General features: G+C 36.8%; 1 protein-coding gene across 1 annotated transcript; it reads left to right on the top strand.

The window, feature by feature from the left end:
• Positions 1–244: 244 nt before the first annotated feature.
• Positions 245–19452, top strand: LOC141391551 (uncharacterized). Its single transcript, XM_073964423.1, has 7 exons — positions 245–1147; positions 1236–1370; positions 1437–1533; positions 1600–4446; positions 4525–4874; positions 11947–14173; positions 18098–19452. The coding sequence occupies exons 1-7, from the start codon at positions 1139–1141 to the stop codon at positions 19450–19452; spliced, it is 7020 nt and encodes a 2339-aa protein (XP_073820524.1). The 5' UTR covers positions 245–1138.
• Positions 19453–22657: the final 3205 nt, after the last annotated feature.

The raw sequence follows: 22657 nt of genomic DNA, 5'->3' as shown, positions 1-22657 counted from the left end.
TATGAGGTCTATTTAAAACCTTTTATGGGTTTGGTTTATAGGACAAATGTTCCATTAGGAGTCAATCTCGTATTTATGGGGGGTATAATAATTTCCGCACATATGTTCAACCGATCTAAGATATGAAATTATAACAACTAAAATATTTCACAGTGTAATAATAATCTAAATATTTATATGTATGTATGTATGTGTGTAAACCCAGACGAACAGTCAAATATTTATCAGACTATGCATAAATCTTAATTCGATCAAGAACAGGGTAGGAAAAGTAGCAACAATTAAACGAACTTTATTCAAATACGATCAGTATCTTAAATATATCGTCGTTGTTGTTGTTGTTATTATTGTGATTTAATGGCAACATTTTTCTACGTCTCGGAAAGACCGTGAATCATATTTGACCTTTACAAAGACATGTTTCAAAGTGTGTGGTGCGTGATTTTTCAACCATATATCGCATCGGAGTTTTCCAAAACAAGCCATTCGATTCTCCGAGTCTCCGATCAGAAAACAATACGTCGCCGTCTACCAGGAAACGAATCGAAATAGAAACATTCAAATGAAACCCACAATCCGTCGTTTACTTCGTCAAATTCGATTTGCAAGAAAAGCAAAAAATTGTCATTTCAAAATTTGGGTTAAGAAAGAAGAAGATCAGCCATCCATCCATACATCGAATACAATGTGTGTGAAAAAAGTGCAGAATTTCAAGAAAAAAAATAATGGGGTTAACATGAGGAGGCAAAAAACAAAAAAAAGCAAAAACCAAGAATGGAAGAATGCGGTAAAAATTTGCAACAGCGTTTGCATTTTCCAAGTAATGGGGTCACGGTACATTTGGAAGTCTATATTTTGCGGTTGTCTAGCCGATTAGAGCTCAGTGCGATTTGGCCAACGAAACGTTCAAGTTTATCGAACATCAAAGACGTGCAACTATCGGAAACGTTACGCGAAGTTTACCAATAATTTACATATACGGAAACGATAAAAAATTGTGAAAATATCCTCAAGGACATTTTTTGGAATCAGGAAGCAAGAAACATAATCCCATAATAAAATAAAAAACCGTGTCCCCCAAACAAGTGGTGTCCTTTCGTTAGGTTTCCAAAACGGAACTGTGTTTAATGCCAACAAAATGAATTGGGTAAAGTGTTGTTGTAAATGATCCTTGTTACAGGATAAAAGTGTTTGAATTTTGAAAAACAAAAAAATCCTTTGTCTTTAATTTTTAGTTAAAATTCAGTTTGATTGCATTGACGATATCCTGCCATTGCGTGGGCTTCGGTTCGTGTCAACTCGATGGAGATCTTATACCCGACGGCCAATTAGATTTTCGACCAAATGATGTGTCCAACTTGTTAACACAGGTATTATTTGTGAAAAATGCATTTATTTGCCTGTTGGATTTAAAATGTGCAATATTTCCCATTTAGCTACTGCAACAGCCGCTGAACACTCGCCTCTCCTACAATCCCTTCAGAAGTGTTAGTCACAATATTGGTTATAATTTGGGCCAAACATTTGGTAGAAGTATGGATCCTTTTTATAAATCATTTCCTGGATTAGGTCAACTTTTTTCTTTTTGGTTTTCTCAAGCACCTGCAGCGGCTGCCCGATCCTTAGATAACGTACCGGATGATTCAAAAGTTGTTCTAGTCTTGGCCAACGATACACCAATGACATCGGCTCTACCCCAACCGGATGAGGAGACATTGAAACGTTTGGTACGCAACCCGGATTTTTTCTCGGAGTTAATGACCCGCATGGAATCCATTAACCAGCAGCTGTCACAAGAGGTGCCGGCCATAACACGCACCGTTGGTCTGGGGGTAAATGAGGCCCTTGCACAGACACCCATTATAGGTCAGGCTGCTCAGTCGGGCGCCATTGATTATGCCCGTTTGGGCGAAAGTTTTGGCGAATCAATATTACCACAAAATATGCTTGCCGGTATGGGGGATGCTTTGAATCTGACATTGGCGACCAATCTCACCACGACAACTGCAGCGCCCTTAACTGAAACAGAGAAGGTTGAAAACGAGCTATCTTCCGGCCATTCAGAACATCATCAAGGTCATCAAGATCATCAAGGCCATCAAGACCATCAAAACCATCAAGATCAACACAGCCAAGCACGCTCCCAGAGCTCTCCTTTCGACAGCATATTAGTGGACAATCCATTGTTCCGCAGCTTTCAGCAGTTTGTGCCACCACCACTTGCGCCCGCTCCCGGCGATACCAATCCTTTTGCATTTCCCTGGTTACAGCAGTCAAATCTAGGACGCCAGACAGCTGCCTCCGACATTTCAGAGGTGCGTGTTAAACCCGATACGCCGAATCCTTTTCGCATAACGCCCAAGGAGGCGGCTCAAAAAATCAATGAAATGAAATTGCATGCAGCCATGAGAGATGCCCTAACCAAGAAAACTATACCCATTCTATGGTTCCGTATACCAGACAAAAAAGAAGACTTCCCCCAGCAACATCAACAACAACATGTCATGGCCAACAGAAATCGCAATGATGACGACGAGGATGAAGATATGAAAATGCAACTGAAATTGGAAGCTTTTGAAAAGCAATTGATTGGAGAGCTGCAACAGCTACAAGAAGTGGTTAAGCTAGCCAATGCCATGAAAAAGGCAAGACTACAGACCAAAGAAAAGACTAGATCCGACGTGAATGAGGGTCATCTGAAGCCTTTGACATTAAATGATACACCAATTTACAAAATCACCTTGGCTGATATTGAACGAACCCTCAAGGATGAATATGTTCAGAAATTATTACAAATGGCTTCGCAAAGCCTCAAGAAGGAACAAGAGGAGAAGAGCAAAACATTCAAATATAAATACTCCAGTGATTCCGCCAACAATCCCTATAAACGTCAAACCTTTGCTGGTGACTCGGGCTTGGCCACTCTAGACCGCGATGATTTAATGAAAATGATGTTGTATGCTTATCGACAGGCTACCAGCGAAGGAGATAGCATGGCATGGCTTAAGGAGAATGCTGCTAACAGTGCACCAAAAATGGATATGGCAACTGGCAAAGGTGCTCAACAGCAAGCTGAACGAATGCCTGCACAGGCAGCAGAAATGTCGGATGAACAAAAATGGATGATGGAAAAAACTCAGCAGCAAATGCAAATGGCAATGAATCGTGCTCGCGAATCAGCAGAGGAAAATAAACCAAAGGACCTTAGCGAACATTCACACGACCATCATTCACATGACCACCATGCACATGATCATCATAATCACCACCATTTGACAGGACATCCAGGTCATCCACCCACTTCGGGTAGTATTGCCCGCAGTGAGGAACAAAATATGCCGATGAAACAAACAATGCCGACCAATGGAAATGCTATGACGCCATCAATGATGATGCCAACTCAAGATGGGCAAATGCGTCATGGAGGTTGGTTACAGGATGGTGGAAATAAAATGTCTCAAGATCAACAACAAAATGGCTGGATGACAGATGGAAAAATGTCCGATCAACAAATGCGACAAATGTCCGCACAGTCTGGAGCTCCAATGCTGGATCAGGATATGACCAAGGGTGCATTTTTGGCCCCAAATGAAAACGAAAAGTCAACAAATGAACAGAACATGAGGCATGGAGGAGCCCAAACCCAACAAGGTCAAGAACAACGAAGTTTTGGCGGAGTTGGATCAACAAATATGGCCCAACAGGACATGACTATGGCACAATGGGCGGAAATGGTTAATAATCCCAATATGCAAATGCGGCAACAACAGCAATGGACACCAGCAATGGATCAAAACGCCGGCACACCTCAGATGGCAAATCCCCAAATGCCTCTACAAAGACAAATGGTTGAAGCAGATATGACACAATTTCAAGGTCAACAACAACGAAGCTTTGGCGGAGTTGGATCAACAAATATGGCCCAGCAGGACATGACTATGGCCCAGTGGGCGCAAATGGTTAATAATCCCAACATGCAAATGCGACAGCAGCAGCAATGGACACCCCCTATGGATCAAAATGCCGCACCTCAAATGAAAAATCCCGAAATGCCTCTACAAAGGCAAATGCTCCCACCACCTCAGAGCGGTCAGACTACCATGCAAATGGATGCAAAAGAAATGGCGGAACAACAACAACAACAAATGAATGAACGACATATGATGAATGTTGCCCAACAAGCTTTGATGACAATGCTAAATGATGCCCGTAATCAACAAATGGCCACCAAAGATTCCTCCACGGCAATGGAACGTAGTCAAACAGAAACAACAGTGAACGCACCAGCCGATGATGGTAAAACTGAACAACAACAGCCAATCTCACCCACAAATGTCGAACGCCAAATGGCCCAAGAACATGGTACCGCCGGCGGTCAATTGGCCGCCCCAGCTGCTCAAGCCACACCACAAATGCCTGAAAATGCTGGAAAGGCACGTCATAAAGGTAATCTTTTCGGTGTATTCCGCCACAATTATCATATGATTAATCCTGATTCTTTCTATCATGGTCATGGCCGTTCAGGTGTTGATAAGTTATTGGATGAATTACTTGGTCGCCCTAGTCCCGATAAAAAGGGCAAACTAAAACCACCTCCGGCTACAGTGGTTAATTATTATTACAATGCGGGTGGTGCTAGTCGTTATCCGCCAACATATGCAGCACCTCCACCACCACCTCCGCCAAAATATAATTATGCTCCAAGTTATGGTGGTTACAATGCACCACCGCCACCACCAGCTAAATATACCACCTCACCTTATTATGGCGGTGGAGGTTATGGTTCGAATGCCTATGGCTCTGGCGGTGCCTATCGTACAGCTGTGGGTGATGCTGAAATTGAGGAAATGCTGAGACAACATCAGACCTTACCGGTGAGTGAAATGGAAAATTTGTAAATTATTGCTTAATTGTAATTTTTCACATAACCTCACATTTTTGGGATAAACACTTTTTATACTCTCAGTCTTATGTCTGTACTTTGACACGCATTGTTAGTACATCACGGTTAGGACATCACATATGTATGTTAGGATAAAATCTGTTCGTCTGTCTCGCTCGAAGTTGTTTGTAACCGTAATCAAGTAGGAAGACTGAATGTAAGTTAAAAAAATGTAGTCTAAGGACTCTTCTCTTCTGAAATTTAAACCGCAGGTACTCCTTGTGGAACCTATTAGAGCGGCTTATTTTTTTTTTCTTTCTTAACGAAAGTCCACACATTTTGTGATTATGTCCCAAAACCCTAAGGTCTACAACTAAAATACTGGTGTTAATGAGTAAATATGTCATATGATTCTATGGGTGTAGCCCTTATGACCCACATTTTGCAGCGTTTAGCTCATATCCATTCTGAGTCCTGGACCCCAAAACACAAAGGAAAGGACTATTTAATTAATTAAGAGAATCGAAGACACATTTTGTCGATTTAGTTATGATCGTCCGTCTGTCTGTCCATTTGGATGGCTGGTCCATACGTTAATTTTCAAAGGCAGTATCCTATTTGGCATTTCGGTTACTCAGCGATTAGAATGATGACCTTATTTGCTTTTAAAATGTCCTAACCTGCAATGAAGGTCAATCGTTAAGTCTTCTTCACAGTAAAGGGTAAGAAAGTTCCACCTTTTCTAGTAAATAATATAACTTCTTTCCCCACCCTTTTTATACCTTCCTCCATAGTTTTTTTTCCTCCTCCAAAAGTCTTCTGTTATCTACAGAAGACCTCTAAGGTCTTATATATGTCCATATAAGACCTCTATATGGGGGTTCTTTCTGTTGTCCTTAGATGATCTCCAGAGGTTTTCTGAAGTATTTAAAAGACCTCCAGAGGTCTTCTGTTGTCTTTCGAAGACTTCCAAAGGACTTCTGTTGTCTAAAGAAGACCTTCAAAGGTATTCTGTTGCCTTCAGAAGGCCTCCAAAGATCTTCTGTTGTCTTTCGGAGGCTTCCAAAGGTCTTCTGTTGTCTAAAGAAGGCCTTCAAAGGTATTCTGTTGGCTTTGGAAGACCTCCGATGGTCTTCTATTGGCTTTAGAAGATCCCCAAAGGTCTTATTTTGTCTTTAGAAGACCTCAAAAGTTCTTCTTTTGTCATTAGAAGACATCTAAAGATCTTCTGTTGTATTTAGAAGATCTCCAAAGGTCTGCTGTCTATAGAAGACCTCCTAAGGTCTTCAGTTGCCTTTAGAAGACCTCCAAAGATCTTCTGTTGTCTTTCGAAGGCTTCCAAAGGTCTTCTGTTGTCTTAAGAAGACCTTCAAAGGTATTCTGTTGCCTTTAGAAGACCTCCAAAGATCTTCTGTTGTCTTTCGAAGACTTCCAAAGGTCTTCTGTTGTCTAAAGAAGACCTTCAAAGGTATTCTGTTGGCTTTAGAAGACCTCCGATGGTCTTATGTTGGCTTTAGAAGATCTCCAAAGATCTTCTTTTGTCTTTAGAAGACCTTCATAGGTCTTCTGTTGTCTTAAGAAGACCTTCAAAGATCTTCTGTTGTTCTTAGAAGACCTCCAAAGATCTTCTGTTGTCTTCGGAAGACCTCCAAAGGCCTTCTGTTGGCTTTAGAAGACCTCCAAAGGTTTCCTGTTGTCTTAAGAAGACCACCAAATTTCTTCAGTTGCCTTTAGAAGACCTCCAAAGGTCTTATGGTGTCTTTTGAAGACTTTCAAAGGACTTCTGTTGTCTTTAGAAGACCTCCAGAGGTCTTTTGTTTTCTTTAGAAGACCCCCAAAAGTCTTCTGTTGGCTTTAGAAGATTTCCAAAGATCTTCTATTCCCTCCTCCTCCGAAGATCTTCTGTTGTCTTTAGAAAAGCTCCAAAGGTCTAATGTTGTCTTAAGAAGACCTTCAACGGTCTTCTGTTGGCTTTAAAAACCTCGTTGTCTTAATAAGACCTCCAAAGGTCTTCTGTTGGCTATAGAAGGCCATCCGAAGGTCTTCAGTTGCCTTTAGAAGAACTCAAAAGGTCTTCTGCTGTCTTTAGAAGACCTCAAAAGGTCTTCTGCTGTCTTTAGAAGACCTCAAAAGGTCTTCTTTTGTCTATAGAAGACTTCAAGACGTCTTCTGTTGTCTTTAGAAGACTTCAAGATATCTTCTGTTGTCTATAAAAGACCTCCAAAGGTCTTCGGTTGTCTGTGGAATACATTCATAAGTCTTCTGTTGGCTTTAGAAGGCCTCCAAATGTCTTGGGTTGGCTTTAGAAGGCCTCCAAAGGTCTTCAGTTGCCATTAGAAGAGCTCAAAAAGTGCTCTGTGTTCTTTAATATACCTCCAAAGGTCTTCTGTTGTCTTAGGAAGACTTTCAAAGGTCTTTTTTTGGATTTAGAAGACCTCCAAAGGTTTTCTGTTGTTTTAAGAAGACATACAAATGTCTGCAGTTGTCTTTAGAAGACCTTCAAAGGTCTTCAGTTGCCTTTAGAAGACCACGAAAGGCCTTCTTTTGTCTTTAGAAGACCTTCACAGTTTTTTGTTGGCTTTGGAGGATCTCCAAAGGTCTTTTGTTGTCGTTAGAATACCTCAAAATGTCTTCCTTTGTCTTTAGAAGACCTCCAAAGGCCTTCAGTTGCCTTTAGAAGACCTCCAAATGTCTTCTGTTGTCTTTAGAAGACCTCCAAAAGTCTTCGGTTGTTTTCAGAAAATTTCCAAAGATCTTCTGTTCCCTCCTCCTCCGAAGATCTTCTGTTGTCCTTAGAAAAGCTCCAAATGTCTTCTGTTGGCTTAAGAAGACCTTCAAAGGTATTCTGTTGCCTTTAGAAGACCTCCAAAGATCTTCTGTTGTCTAAAGAATACCTTCAAAGGTATTCTGTTGGCTTTAGAAGACCTCCAATGGTCTAATGTTGGCTTTAGAAGATCTCCAAAGGGTTTTCAGTTGCCTTTAAAAGACCCCCAAAAGTCTTCTGTTGGCTTTAGAAGATTTCCAAAGATCTTCTTTTGTCTTTAGAAGACCTTCGTCTTCTGTTGTCTTAAGAAGACCTTCAAAGATCTTCTGCTGTCCTTAGAAGACCTCCAAAGATCTTCTGTTGTCTTTGGAAGACCTCCAAAGGCCTTCCGTTGGCTTTAGAAGACCTCCAAAGGCTTTCTGTTGTCTTAAGAAGATCGCCAAATTTCTTCAGTTGCCTTTAGAAGACCTCCAAAGGTCTTATGGTGTCTTTTGAAGACCTCAAAAGGTCTTCTTTTGTCCTTAGAAGACCTCAAGAAGTCTTCTGTGGTCTTTAGAAGACCTCCAGAGGCCTTTGGTTTTCTTTAGAAGACTCCCAAAAGTATTCTGTTAGCTTTAGAAGATTTCCAAAGATCTTCTGTTCACTCCTCCTCCGAAGATCTTCTGTTGTCTTTAGAAAAGCTCCAAAGGTCTTCTGTTGTCTTAAGAAGACCTTCAACGATCTTATGTTGGCTTTAGAAAACCTCGTTGTCTTAATAAGACCTCCAAAGGTCTTCTGTTGGCTTTAAAAGGCCATCCAAACGTCTTCAGTTGACTTTAGAAGAACTCAAAAGGTCTTCTGCTGTCTTTAGAAGACCTCAAAAGGTCTTCTTTTATCTATAGAAGACCTCAAGACGTCTTCTGCTGTCTTTAGAAGACTTCAAGAGATCTTCTGTCGTCTATAAAAGACCTCCAAGGGTCTTCGGTTGTCTTTGGAATACATCCATAAGTCTTCTTTTGGCTTTAGAAGGCCTCCAAATGTCTTCGGTTGGCTTTAGAAGGCCTCCAAAAGTCTTAAGTTGCCATTAGAAGACCTCAAAAAGTGCTCTGTGTTCTTTAGGATACCTCCAAAGGTTTTCTGTTGTCTTAAAAAGACCACCAAAGGTCTTCAGTTGCCTTAAGAAGACCACCAAAGGTCTTCAGTTGCCATTAGAAGAGCTCAAAAAGTGCTCTGTGTTCTTTAATATACCTCCAAAGGTCTTCTGTTGTCTTAGGAAGACTTTCAAAGGTCTTTTTTTGGATTTAGAAGACCTCCAAAGGTTTTCTGTCGTTTTAAGAAGACATACAAATGTCTGCTGTTGTCTTTAGAAGACCTTCAAAGGTCTTCAGTTGCCTTTAGAAGACCTCGAAAGGCCTTCTTTTGTCTTTAGAAGACCTTCACAGTTTTTTGTTGGCTTTGGAGGATCTCCAAAGGTCTTTTGTTGTCGTTAGAATACCTCAAAATGTCTTCCTTTGTCTTTAGAAGACCTCCAAAGGCCTTCAGTTGCCTTTAGAAGACCTCCAAAGGCCTTCAGTTGCCTTTAGAAGACCTCCAAATGTCTTCTGTTGTCTTTAGAAGACCTCCAAAAGTCTTCGGTTGTTTTCAGAAAATTTCCAAAGATCTTCTGTTCCCTCCTCCTCCGAAGATCTTCTGTTGTCCTTAGAAAAGCTCCAAATGTCTTCTGTTGGCTTAAGAAGACCTTCAAAGGTATTCTGTTGCCTTTAGAAGACCTCCAAAGATCTTCTGTTGTCTAAAGAATACCTTCAAAGGTATTCTGTTGGCTTTAGAAGACCTCCAATGGTCTTATGTTGGCTTTAGAAGATCTCCAAAGGGTTTTCAGTTGCCTTTAGAAGACCCCCAAAAGTCTTCTGTTGGCTTTAGAAGATTTCCAAAGATCTTCTTTTGTCTTTAGAAGACCTTCGTCTTCTGTTGTCTTAAGAAGACCTTCAAAGATCTTCTGCTGTCCTTAGAAGACCTCCAAAGATCTTCTGTTGTCTTTGGAAGACCTCCAAAGGCCTTCCGTTGGCTTTAGAAGACCTCCAAAGGTTTTCTGTTGTCTTAAGAAGATCGCCAAATTTCTTCAGTTGCCTTTAGAAGACCTCCAAAGGTCTTATGGTGTCTTTTGAAGACCTCAAAAGGTCTTCTTTTGTCCTTAGAAGACCTCAAGAAGTCTTCTGTGGTCGTTAGAAGACCTCCAGAGGTCTTTTGTTTTCTTTAGAAGACTCCCAAAAGTATTCTGTTAGCTTTAGAAGATTTCCAAAGATCTTCTGTTCACTCCTCCTCCGAAGATCTTCTGTTGTCTTTAGAAAAGCTCCAAAGGTCTTCTGTTGTCTTAAGAAGACCTTCAACGATCTTATGTTGGCTTTAGAAAACCTCGTTGTCTTAATAAGACCTCCAAAGGTCTTCTGTTGGCTTTAAAAGGCCATCCAAACGTCTTCAGTTGACTTTAGAAGAACTCAAAAGGTCTTCTGCTGTCTTTAGAAGACCTCAAAAGGTCTTCTTTTATCTATAGAAGACCTCAAGACGTCTTCTGCTGTCTTTAGAAGACTTCAAGAGATCTTCTGTCGTCTATAAAAGACCTCCAAGGGCCTTTGGTTGTCTTTGGAATACATCCATAAGTCTTCTTTTGGCTTTAGAAGGCCTCCAAATGTCTTCGGCTGGCTTTAGAAGGCCTCCAAAAGTCTTAAGTTGCCATTAGAAGACCTCAAAAAGTGCTCTGTGTTCTTTAGGATACCTCCAAAGGTTTTCTGTTGTCTTAAGAAGACCACCAAAGGTCTTCAGTTGCCTTTAGAAGACCTCCAAATGTATTCTGTTGTCTTTAAAAGACTGTTGGCTTTAGAAGACCTCGAAAGGTCTTCTTTTGTCTATAGAAGACCTCCAAAGTCCTTTGTTGGCTTTGGAGGACCTCTGTTGTCGTTAGAATACCTCAAAATGTCTTCCTTTGTCTTTAGAAGACCTCCAAATGTCTTTAGTTGCCTTTAGAAGACCTCCAAATTCCTTCTGTTGTCTTTAGAAGACCTCCAAAGGTCTTCGGTTGTTTTAAGAAGACCTCCAAAGGTCTTCTGGTCTTCTGTTGGCTTTAGAAGATCTCCAAAGGTCTTCGGTTGGCTTTAGAAGACCTCCAAAGATTTTCAGTTGTTATTAAAAAACCTTCAAAAGTCCTCTGTGTTATTTAGGAGACCTCCAAAGGTTTTCTGTTGTCTTAAGAAGACATCCACAGGCCTTCGGTTGGGTTTAGAAGACCTCCAAAGGTCTTCAGTTGCCATTAGGAGACCTCCAAAAGTTCTCTATGTTCTTTAGAAGACCTCTAAAGGTTTTCTCTCCTCTGTTTTTGCCTTCTCCACCAGATCTATGTTTTGGTATAGCCCCCATATAATGGTACCTCCCGATTTTTGGGTATTTTGTGTATTTTCGCCAAATTTTTTGACCGAATTCCCTGTTATTTGTCACTTAAGGTTTCCAGTAGTCACAAAACTTGTCCATCAAACATAGATGCACGTTTTGGTATAGCCTCCATATAACGGTGCCTCCTTGTTTTCAGTATTTTTAGGGTTTTATCTATCTTGGACTGAAGTACACGAAATTCGATATTTGAGGTTCTCTGAAATCGCGAAACATTAGTATAGTCCCTATTAGTATAGTCCCTATATTACGGAATGTCCTGATTTTAGGTATTTTGAGGATTTTAGCTATATTTGTTTAGCTATCTACCTGTTATTTGACACTTGAGGTTCCCAGTGGTTATACAACTTCTCTACCAAAAAATGTCAAAATATGTGCCCCTTTCATATAGCCCCCATATAAAGGTTCAGTCCGATGAAAACATGTTGAGATCATTTTCAGGCCTAATTTTGGCATTTGGGGTATCCGAGATCGAAAACCTGCTCCACCTAAAATTGTGGACAGCAAAGGAATTTATTATTACATTTTAGTTCAGAATTTTTTTATGGTGGAGGGTATAAAATTTTCGGCCCGGTCGAACTTAAACATGTTTTTACTTGTTATCTCCACACCCACCCACCTTAATCACCCACAACAGCCACACACGCACACATATCACTATTTTTATTTGTAAACTTTAGACAAATATTAAAGTCTCACTCATGATCATAAGCATTTTTCTTTATCTGCACCCGATGATGTTGTCGCTCTTCCCTCCATTGATTCATGCACCAAATGTTTACCACCCAACACCATCAATTCCCATCACCCGCAACATCACGATCATCATCATCATCTTGAACCTCACAAATCTTCAATAACAGATGATGACGCATTTCAGAGAATGATGTTACTTATACGGCCAGAAGATCCCATACGCTTAAGAACTGCAACTACAACAACAACCACCACAAACAACTCCCACACAAACTTGGATCCAGCCAAGCAAAACAACAACAACAGCAATAATGGCGCAGATTTAAAAAGTCAAACAAAAAGGTTAGCCAAAGATAAATTTGCTAATTATAAAAGTTTTCTTGTAGTTGTAAGAAGTTCCAAACCCTCCAAGTCAGGTCGTCGTAGACGTTCTCGACGTTCTACAGAATATTCCACCTTAGAACCCATAGATGAGAATTCATTGAGTGAGTTGAGAAAAACCTATAAAGATTCTTTAAAGGAAATCACCCTAAATCCCAATGAGACCCCTGAAGAAGCTTTGGAGCGTTATAATGCTGAGTCGATTAGGGAAGCTTTGGCCAAGGCCAATAAAGAACCCATGGAAATATCGGCAGGGGATGAAACCAGTGAAATAGATGGCAAGGATGGACATACGATAACTGAGCCACAGCAACAACAGTATGTTACAGAACAGGGTGGACACAATCATGTCAATGTGCAACAGACCCAGCCGCAGTATCAACAACAGCAATCTCCAGCTCTGCATTATAATGCCTACGTAAGACAACATCCTGGCAATAGTTTGAATCACATACCCAAACATCAGACCCAATACCAACATCAGTACATTAATCCTTATCAAAGCAAATCATCCTTGCCCCAAAATCCCTTTCTGGCAAATAGTTTTGAACCTGTTTCCGTTGTGGATGATTATTCGGCTACACCGGCAAGTCCTTATCAAATTACCAATGCCAATGGCGTTTATACTGTTGTTAATCCAGCTAAACCCTTAGGCTATGCTGTACCCTATGTAAAGCAGCCGGAAATTAACAGCTACAATACACGGCTGCATCCGTTAACTGTGAAATTATCAGGTCCCCCAGCATTTCTGAATAAATTAGCCCCAAGAGGTCCTTTGTATGAACTACCAAGTAGCTATCACAAATCCCCAGCACCCATTATCCATTACTACCACAACAACATTGATAAGACCAATCGTGCCCGCGTAATTTATAGCCATTTCAATTCAGAACTAAACAAGGCCAACAACGATTGCAGCCAAACCTTTGAAAATCTGTTTGAGATTCTAAAACAACGCCTGTCGGAATGTTGCAGTGGTTGCAAAGACAAGTTATTGAAGGTTCTTGAAAAGGCCCTTAAACATTCTGATTTGAGTCATAAATTTGCTGATTTCAAACCCTCGTCCCGACAAAAGCTGCACTACTCCAAATCACAAGATGATGAAGCAGAATTTCGGGATTGGCTAGAAGAAATGAGTGAAAAGGGTTATGATAGAAATCACCTAAACAAAGATCTGCAAAGGGACTACATGTCCAATGGACGTTATCATTTGGCCATAAACGATAATTCCGGTGAGCTGCTACATGGTCCAAATCAATCCTTTAAAAGGGAAACTACCATTGCGGAAGCCGATAATGATGAAATTATGACAACGGGGCCAACAAATCAAACCGGAGAAGATGAAGGAGAAGAGGGGGAAGGACAGGGAGAGACTGAAGAGCCCCAGGAAAATAGCATAGATTCATCAAAGCATGTTGAGGACAAGGAAACACTGCCCAATAATATCAAGGAGAAACTTACTGACAATAAAAATTCCAATAAAATACAAAAACTGGATATTATGGAACCTGCCGAATCCACCACCCACAGTGTTTATGCTTTGAGGGGTAAATTTAAACCCAATAAACGTAATGTGGCCAGTTCAACAAGAAATGGAAAGTATCATGTCAAGAAATTTGCCCATCACAAGAGTGTCAATAAAATGGGCAATGTTGCGCCAAGCACAAATGACATTTCCAAAACAGAAACGGAAACAAACAAAGAAAATGCCATAGAAAAACACAAAAATTTGGAAGAGATATTGGATTTTCTCTACGAACTAAGTAAGGTGAATAAGGAGAAACGTTTAAAGTGGTCGGCAGGTGAATCCTCGACAACAACTAAAACATCTGTGGCTAATTCAAGCTCAATTGTAATGGCTTCTAGTAGTGCTAAGCTTACAACAACAACGCCACAACCTAATAGCACATCATCCCAACTGCCATCATCATCCTCCTCAACATCATCTTCTTCACCAACAAAACCCAAACGAAGAAAACTAAAATCTTCAACGAAAAAAATCATTAACTCCAAAGAGACAAATCAGTCGAGTAACTGAGAAAACTATTTGGACTTGATAGAACATGTTTTAAAATACCAGTTATTTATATTTGAAAAAAAAAATTACAGATTTTCTAGCGGTAAGAACAGTATGAAGTTTTCAAAATTTTCAACTAAAAAAAATGTTTGAACTGTGATGAGCAATTTTCTATAGAAAAAACTGTGATGAAAGTATTTCTATAGAAAATTCCGACTGTGATTAAACATTTTCTATGGATAATTCACAATGTGATGAAAACTTTTCTATAGAAAATTTGCTCTGCGATTAAAAATGTTCTATAGAACATAGAAAATTATAAAAAAATTTCTATAGAGAATTTGCACTGTTATAAAAAATTTCAATAGAAAATTTCCAATGTATTGAACAATTTTCTTTAGAAAATTCCAAAGGAATGAACATTTTTGAATTTCTTTTTAAAAAATTTTTCTATAAAAATGTCCACCGTGTTTAAAAGTTTTCTATAGAAAATTTCAACTGTGATGAAATATTTTTTATAGAAAATTCGCACTGCGATGAAAAATTTTCTATAGAAAATTCCCACTGTGATGGCAAATTTTCTATGGAAAATTCCCACTGTGATACATACAGTTTCTATAGAAAATTTCCATTATGATGAATAATTTTCTACAGATTTTTTTAACAGAGTGTTATGAAAAATTCTATTGTGATGAACAATTTTCTATAGAAAATTTATACTATAATGATGAATACCCTATAGAAAATTTTACTTTGAAATATTGAAAAAAAAATTTTAAAGAAAATTTCCACTCTGGTAAAATAATTTTCTATAGAAAATTTCCACTGTGGTGAAAAATATTTTTAATAAAAATTTTCCACTCTGATGAAAATATTTTTCTATGGAAAATTTCCACTTGAATAAACAATTTTCTATAGAAAATGTCTATGGCAAATTCTCGCTGTGATGAAAAATTTTCTATGGAAAATTCCCACTGTGGTGAAAAAAATTCTATAGAAAATTCCCACTGTGATGAACATTTTTTTATAGAAAAATTCAAATGCGATGAACAATTTTCTATAGAAAATTTCCACTGCGATGAAAAATTCTCTATGGAAAATTTCCAATGGGATGACAAATTTTCTATAGAAAATTCCCACTGTGATGCCAAATTTTCTATGGAAAATACCCACTGTGAAGAAAATGTTTCTATAGAAAATTTCAAATGCGATGAACAATGTTCTATAGAAAATTTTCACTGCGATGAAAAAAATTCTATAGAAAATTTCAACTGTGATGAACATTTTTCTTAGAAAATTCCCACATTGATTAAAAATTCTCTACAAAAAATTTCAATTGCGATGAAAAATTTTCTATAGAAAATTTCAATTGGGATGAAAAAAATTTCTGCGGAAAATTTCCACTGAGAAGAAAATTTCTGCGGAAAATTTCCACTGAGAAGAAAATTTTTAATAGAAAATTTCCCATCGTTACGAAAAATTTTCTATAGAAAATTCCGACAGCGATGAAATGTTTTCTATAGAAAATTCACGCTGTGATGAAAAATTTTCTATAGAAAATTCCAACTGCAATGAAATATTTTCTATAGAAAATTCACGCTGCGATGAGAAATGTTCTATATAACATAGAAAAATTTCCAGTGTATTGAACAATTTTCTATAGAAAATTCCAAAGTGATGAATTTTGTTTTAAAAAATTTTCTGTAAAAATTTCCACCGTGATGAACATTTTTCAATAGAAAATTTCAACCGTGATTAAAATTTTTCTATAGAAAATTTCCACTATAAGGAACAAATTTCTATAGAAAATTTCAACTGTGATGAAATTTTTTTTATAGAAAATTGCCACTGCGATAAAAAATTTTCTATAGAAAATTCCCACTGTGATGGCAAATTTTCTATGGAAAATTTCCACTATGATGAACAATTTTCTATAGAAAATTTATACTATAATGATGAATTCCCTATAGAAATTTTTAACTTTGAAATTTTGAAAAAACAAATTTTAAAGAAAATTTTCACTCTGGTAAAAAATTTTCTATAGAAAATTTCCACTGTGGTGAAGATTTTTTCTATGAAAAAATTCCACTGTGGTAAAAAATATTTTTAATAAAAATTTTCCACTCTGATGAAAATATTTTCTATGGAAAATTTCCACTGGCATAAACAATTTTCTATAGAAAGTGTCCACTGTTATTCTCTATAGAAAATTTCGCTTTGATGAAAAATGTTTTATAGAAAATTCCCACTGTGATGAAAATTGTTTTATAGAAAATGTCAAATGCGGTGAACAATTTTCTATTGAAAATTTCCACTGCAATGAAATATTTTTCTATAAAAAATTTTTCCATAGAAAATTTCCCTGTGTTGAAAAAAAATATGGAAAATTTTCTCTGTGCTGAAAAATGTTTCTATAGGAAATTTTCATTGTGATGAAAAATTTTCTATAGCAAATTCCCACTGTGATGAAAAATTTTCTATAAAAAATTCTCACTGTGGTAAAAACTTTTCTTTCAAATGCGATGAAATTTTTTCTATAGAAAATTTTCTGGTGGTGCAAAAAAAAATTATAAAAAATTTCCACTGCGGTCAACAATTTTTCTATAGAAAATTTCAACTGTGATGACAAATTTTCTATAGAAAATGTCCTGCGATGAAAAAAGTTTCTATAGAAAATGCCCATTGTAATTTTTCTATGGAATATTCTCACTGTGATGAACAATTTTCTATGGAAAATTCCCATTGTGATGAAAAATTTTCTATAGAAAATTTTCACTGATGATTTTTTTTTGAACATTTTCACTGAGATGAAAAAATGTCTATAGAAAATTTCCACTGTAATAAAAAAAATTCTATAGAAAATTTCCACTATGATTAACTATATCCCCTGTGTTGAACAATTTTCTACCAAAAATGTCCACTGTGGTTAACAATTTTCAATAGAAAATTTTCACTGCGATGAAAAAAAATTTATAGAAAATTTCCACTGTGAAGAACGATGTTCCATAGAAAAAAATTAAAAAAAAATCCCACTACGATGAAAAACTTTTTATAGAACATTCTCACTGTGATGAAAAATTTCCTATAGAAAATATGCATTGTGGTGAAAATTTTCCTATAAAAAATTTTCTATAGAAAATTTGCATTGTTTTGAACAATTTTCTATAGAAAATTTGCGTTGTGACGAAAAATTTACTAAGAAAGTTTTTGCTGTCATAAAAATTTTCTATATAAATTTTCTGTAGAAAATTTTCACTGTGGTTAAAAATGTTCAAAAGAAATTTCTAAAAAAAATTTTCAATTTGATGATTTAAAAATTTTCTATAGAAAACTTTGCACTGTGATGAATATTTTGCTATAAAAACTTTGCATTGTGATGATTTTCATATAGAAAAATTTTTCTATAGAAAAATTTCCAAATTTCACATTGCTGTGAAAAATTTTCTATAGAAAATTTTGATTGTGATGAACAAATTTTTCATAAAATATTTTCACTGCGATACAAAAATGTCTGAAAAAATTGTACTGTGTTGAAGAAATTTTCTACAGAAAATATTCACTGTGATGAAAAATATTCTATAATAAAATTCCCACTGTGATGAACAGTTGCTATAAAAAATGCTCACTGTTATCAAACATTTTATATAAAAAATTTACACTGTTATGAAAAACTTTCTATAGAAAGTTTTTAGGGTGATAAAGTTTTATATAAACCATTTCGCTTCGGCTCTTGTGATTTCGCCTGGAAAATCTGTTAAGTTTTTTCTCTCACGTTTATTTTTATTTATTATTTTCATTATTTTTTGTTATTGCATTTCATTTTAATTAATCTCCTTTCATTTACATTTCATGAACAAAAAAAAAAACATCACTGACATTTCATCAACTAAAACATCACAACTTCATGTAAACAGTAATGCAACATTAAATCCCCCAGAAACATCTTCAATATCTGAAACTTCGTCATCAGCATCAGCATCATCATCGCCATCCACACCCTCATTCCCATTATCATCATCATCATCATCTGATACCCTGTCAGCATCCACATCTTCATCGTCTACAAATGCTCAGGCATATCATCAAGGCCATCCCGGCGAAGAGGAACGTTCTCGCTTTACATATGACCCCAAGTTATTGGAACCTTTTATGGGCTTACAAAGTGTTGATCGCAAAGATGATCCTTGGCAGTATAAACCGTATAATTTATATCAACCGATTTTTACGGGTGGTGGTACATTTGAATCGCTGTTAAATCGTTATCGTCGAAATATCTCACCAAGAAACATCCCCACCACCACCACCAGACAAGATGTGCCGCATGTCCTTACACCCAATATGTTGGAACGTTTGTTGCGCATTAAAATGAATTTTGAAAAAAATTATCCATTTCTTTATAAAACAATGATGGGTCATATGACGGGAGATAAACACACCACCTTGAGTATAACGCCACCAGAAATACCCCAACATGTTTCGTATCCCAATGTGGAGTTGGCGGCTGCAGAAATAAATCAATTGGAAAATTTATTAAAAGAATTGAAGGCGGAAAAATATTCGGAGGAACAGGATCAACAACAGTGGACAGAGGTTGAAAGGCCTTCAACACAACAACATCAACATCAATGGTTATCAGGACAAGAATCTTCTAATGACAATTCTGCTTTAAAATCAAAATTACGGGAATGGCCTTTCTTACAAGAATCTTCCCAAGACAAATCACCCTCGAAACATCAAGAACAACAGTGGCCATCATCCCAAGAATCCTTCTATGATAAATCAGCCTCAAATATGCCACAGGAATGGCCTTCCTCACAAGAAGCTAGCTATGACAAATCAACTTCAAGAAAACAACAACAGTATTGGCCTTCCTCACAAAAATATTCAACAAAACAGCGATATTGGCCCTCCTCACAAGAATCTCCTCATAATAATTTTGCTAATGAAGACAACAGCTTTTGGCATAGTTTGGAAAAAAGACCTGTACGGGAATCCTCCGATCACAAAAACTCTGCGCCAGGTAATTTTGTTAATGAAGACAACAGCTTTTGGCATAGTTTGGAAAAAAGACCTGTACGGGAATCCTCCGATCACAAAAATTCTGCACCAGAAAATACCTATTGGAATCAATTTCAAGAACCACTTGATTCGGATTCTTCCATACGCAAGAGAGAAAGTTTCTGGTCAGCTTTGGAAAAAGCCGAAGAGAAACAACAAAATGCCAGACATGAAAAACACATTGTAGATGATTTAGATCGTATTTTTAATTTCGACGAAGATGACTCGGATTAAGTTTTGTTAATGCCATTTCGTATATTCGTATTTTAGTTGTAGTAGTTTTTTTTATTGGATAAGGACACGATTTTTGAAATTTTTATTAAAAAAACTTATATTTATAGAAAAAATACTTGTGGTTGTTTCTTATTTGGAAAGTTATTGGATCTGTAAGTATTAAAATTTGTAATATTTTTCATTTCAAATATGTATATGGGGATTTCTGAGTGAAATCGGACACTTTTTCAAGATGAGGTTTTTGATTTCCTTTATATTTTGCTGTGGCGATGCTGCTGATTAACAAAACATTTTAGTATATTTTCAAATTTTTTTTGACTAACGGTTCCAGAGATATCGCACCTTGAAAAAGTCAAATTCTGTAAAAACTACATGCAAAGAAATACTCATAACTTCTTTAATATTGGTCCAAATTGGACCATCTTTTTTTTTGATTTGTTTGTTTTTTTATCAGCTATCGAAAGAAATATTTAAAAGAAAAATGCACAGTGGGCTTCAATGCAATTTTCGGGATTTAATATTTAAAATCAATTTTTAAACATGATTGCACCCTTCGATTTTTTCAAAAAAAAATTATGTTAAACTACAATCAATTACAAAAATTTTAAGCCCTATGTGGTAATGGGATTCGGACGATTACTATTTTTTCTGAATTTTTTAAAATTTGTCAATACAATTTTTCCTTTATACCTTTGTCCAAAATTTATTATTTTATTAAAAAAATTAAAAATTTCATTTATAAATATTTGTTTTGATTTTATATTTATGAATTTATCTCAAACATCTTAAAAACTGCGTCATTTTTCGATTTTGAAAATGCATCAGCGAAAATTCCATTAAAGTCCACTGTGGATTTGTTTTCTATATTTTATGATAAATATATAATATATAATGATAAATATGTACTCTTAGCTTCAAAAATACAGGAAATACAAATTTTGGACAAAGGTATTAAGGAAAAATTGTATTGACAAATTTTAAAAAATTCAGAAAAAATAGTAATTGTCCGAATCCCATTACCAAATAGGGCTTAAAATTTTTGTAATTGAACGTAGTTTAACATAATTTTTTTTTGAAAAAATCGAAGGGTGCAATCATGTTTCAAAATTGATTTTAAATATTAAATCCCGAAAATTACATTGAAGCCCACTGTGCACTCTTATTTAAAATATCTCTTTCGATAGCTGATAAAAAAAAACAAACAAATCAAAAAAAAGATGGTCCCATTTGGACCAATATTAAAGAAGTTATGAGTATTTATTTGAACATAGTTCTTTAAAAATTCGATAATTTCAATAGGCGATATCTCTGTACCGTTGGTCAAAAAATAATTTTAACATATACTAAAATGTTCTGTTGGCTAGGAGCATAAATTGAACCAAAAACAATTGAAATCAAAAATTACTTTTCTCCGAACTGTCCGATTTCACTTGGAATTCCCCATATATACCCTCAGCATTTATGCTAACGATATAATGGTTTTAGACCCCAAGTATGTTTGGACGAAATGTGTTTCAGACAATTTGGAGTCGATTTAGCAATGTCCGTCCGTCTGTCTGTCTGGTTGGCTGGTGCGCACGATAACTTTCGAACGGATGAACCGATTTGGTCCAAAATTTGGCTTTCGCAATATTTTGTCCAAGCTTAGTTTAAGTTCGAAGATATGTTATATCGGCCCACTCCTTCCGGTACCTCCCCCACAAAACTTCGAAAATGTTCGGAAAATTTGTGCGCACGATAACTTTTAAAGGGAGTAACCAATTTGGTCCATACTTTGCACATCGTGAAGTCTGCTTTATTATCGACAAAAAGGTGGTAGGTGTCGGATCTGTATTTCTTGGGTCTTCTCCAAGATTTGCCACAGGGTAAATGTCTGGCCAATGGTGTCTGGCATTGGCATGACTCAATTATTTCGTTGACCATAGGCTTTAGTCGTTCGCACAGTATCCCTGACACTATCTTTTAAGCATTAGGAAGAAGACTTATACCCCTATAGTTAAAGCATACAGTCTTATCTCATTTCTTGTGGACAGGGCATCGGAATGTCAGGTTCCATTCGTCGGTACGTGTTTTTCCTGCCAGATGGTGCTAACTAGCTGATGCCGACACCTTATCAGCATGTCGCCTCCGGTTTTGAACAGGTCGCTGGTAAACCATCGGATCCTGCTGCCTTATTATTCTTCAGCCGGTTCACTGCTGTCTTTATCTAATCTTGGCTGAGCGTACCGCCCATTCAATATTATCTTCTGAGATTGGATCTGCGGTATTGAAAACCAAGAGTTTGGAAAAATGTTCTTTCCATATCCTGAGCACACTACACAGAAAAAAGCCACTCCGGAAATTTTGATTAAAAGCTTTATCACCATATTTTTGTCGAATGGCGATAACATATTACGAATATAATGGGAAAATGTTTATCAAACATGAACATGTTACTAGAAAGCGATCAATAAACGATTTCAAACAAATAATTTATTGCATTTTGTTTATGGTTATTAATAAATTTCTATAGTTAAAATAGTTTTCAACGTTTGTCGCATGTTCTCGCGAGAGAAACAACTTTTTTAGGGCATAAAGACAGCGCTACAACAATGTGCTGTGTTTTTTTCTTGAGATGTGAGTGTCGTTGCTATGTTTATTTCAAAGCATGGTGATGGAATTTTTGCGGCATGGAGGGATGGTGCCTTTGTGTGGCATTTGGCTTGTTTATTTATTTCTGCTCGGGTGAAGGCTTGTATGTATACAACTAGCAAATGCCCGCTACTTCGTATGCGGAAAGGGAACAAAATATATATAAGCAATATTTAATACGGGAATGGTGAATACTGGATATTCTGTTGTACTAAGACCTTTTTTTACTACCAATATTTTTTCGATTGTAGTCAGAATTAAAAAAAATTTGCCGTATCGTATCCCTACACAGCTACCATATTTTTATACCCTCAGCCTTTAGGCTATGAAGGGTATATACACTTTCATACTGGCAAAATGTGCCTCATCGAAATAATGGTTTTAGACCCCAAGTATGTTTGGACGAAATGTGTTTCAGACAATTTGGAGTCGATTGAGCAATGTCCGTCCGTCTGTCTGTCTGGCTGGCTGGAGCGCACGATAACTCTCGAAGGGATGAACCGATTCGGTTCAAATTTTGGCTTTCGTAATATTTTGTCCAAACTTAGTTTAAGTTCGAAGATGAGCTATATCG

Source organism: Musca autumnalis, unplaced genomic scaffold, assembly GCF_047663935.1.
Source record: "Musca autumnalis isolate F117 unplaced genomic scaffold, ASM4766393v1 scaffold_1, whole genome shotgun sequence".
In the NCBI taxonomy this organism is placed as follows: domain Eukaryota; kingdom Metazoa; phylum Arthropoda; class Insecta; order Diptera; family Muscidae; genus Musca; species Musca autumnalis.
Note: the sequence above shows the minus strand (reverse complement) of the source record. Positions and strands in the feature narration are given on the sequence as shown.

Excerpts from the sequence above, each read along its gene's own strand:
- LOC141391551 (XM_073964423.1), top strand. Across the intron at positions 1,371-1,436 it reads TGTCCAACTTGTTAACACAG|CTACTGCAACAGCCGCTGAA; the intron begins GTATTATTTGTG and ends TTTCCCATTTAG. Across the intron at positions 4,447-4,524 it reads TGGAAAGGCACGTCATAAAG|GTGTTGATAAGTTATTGGAT; the intron begins GTAATCTTTTCG and ends ATGGCCGTTCAG.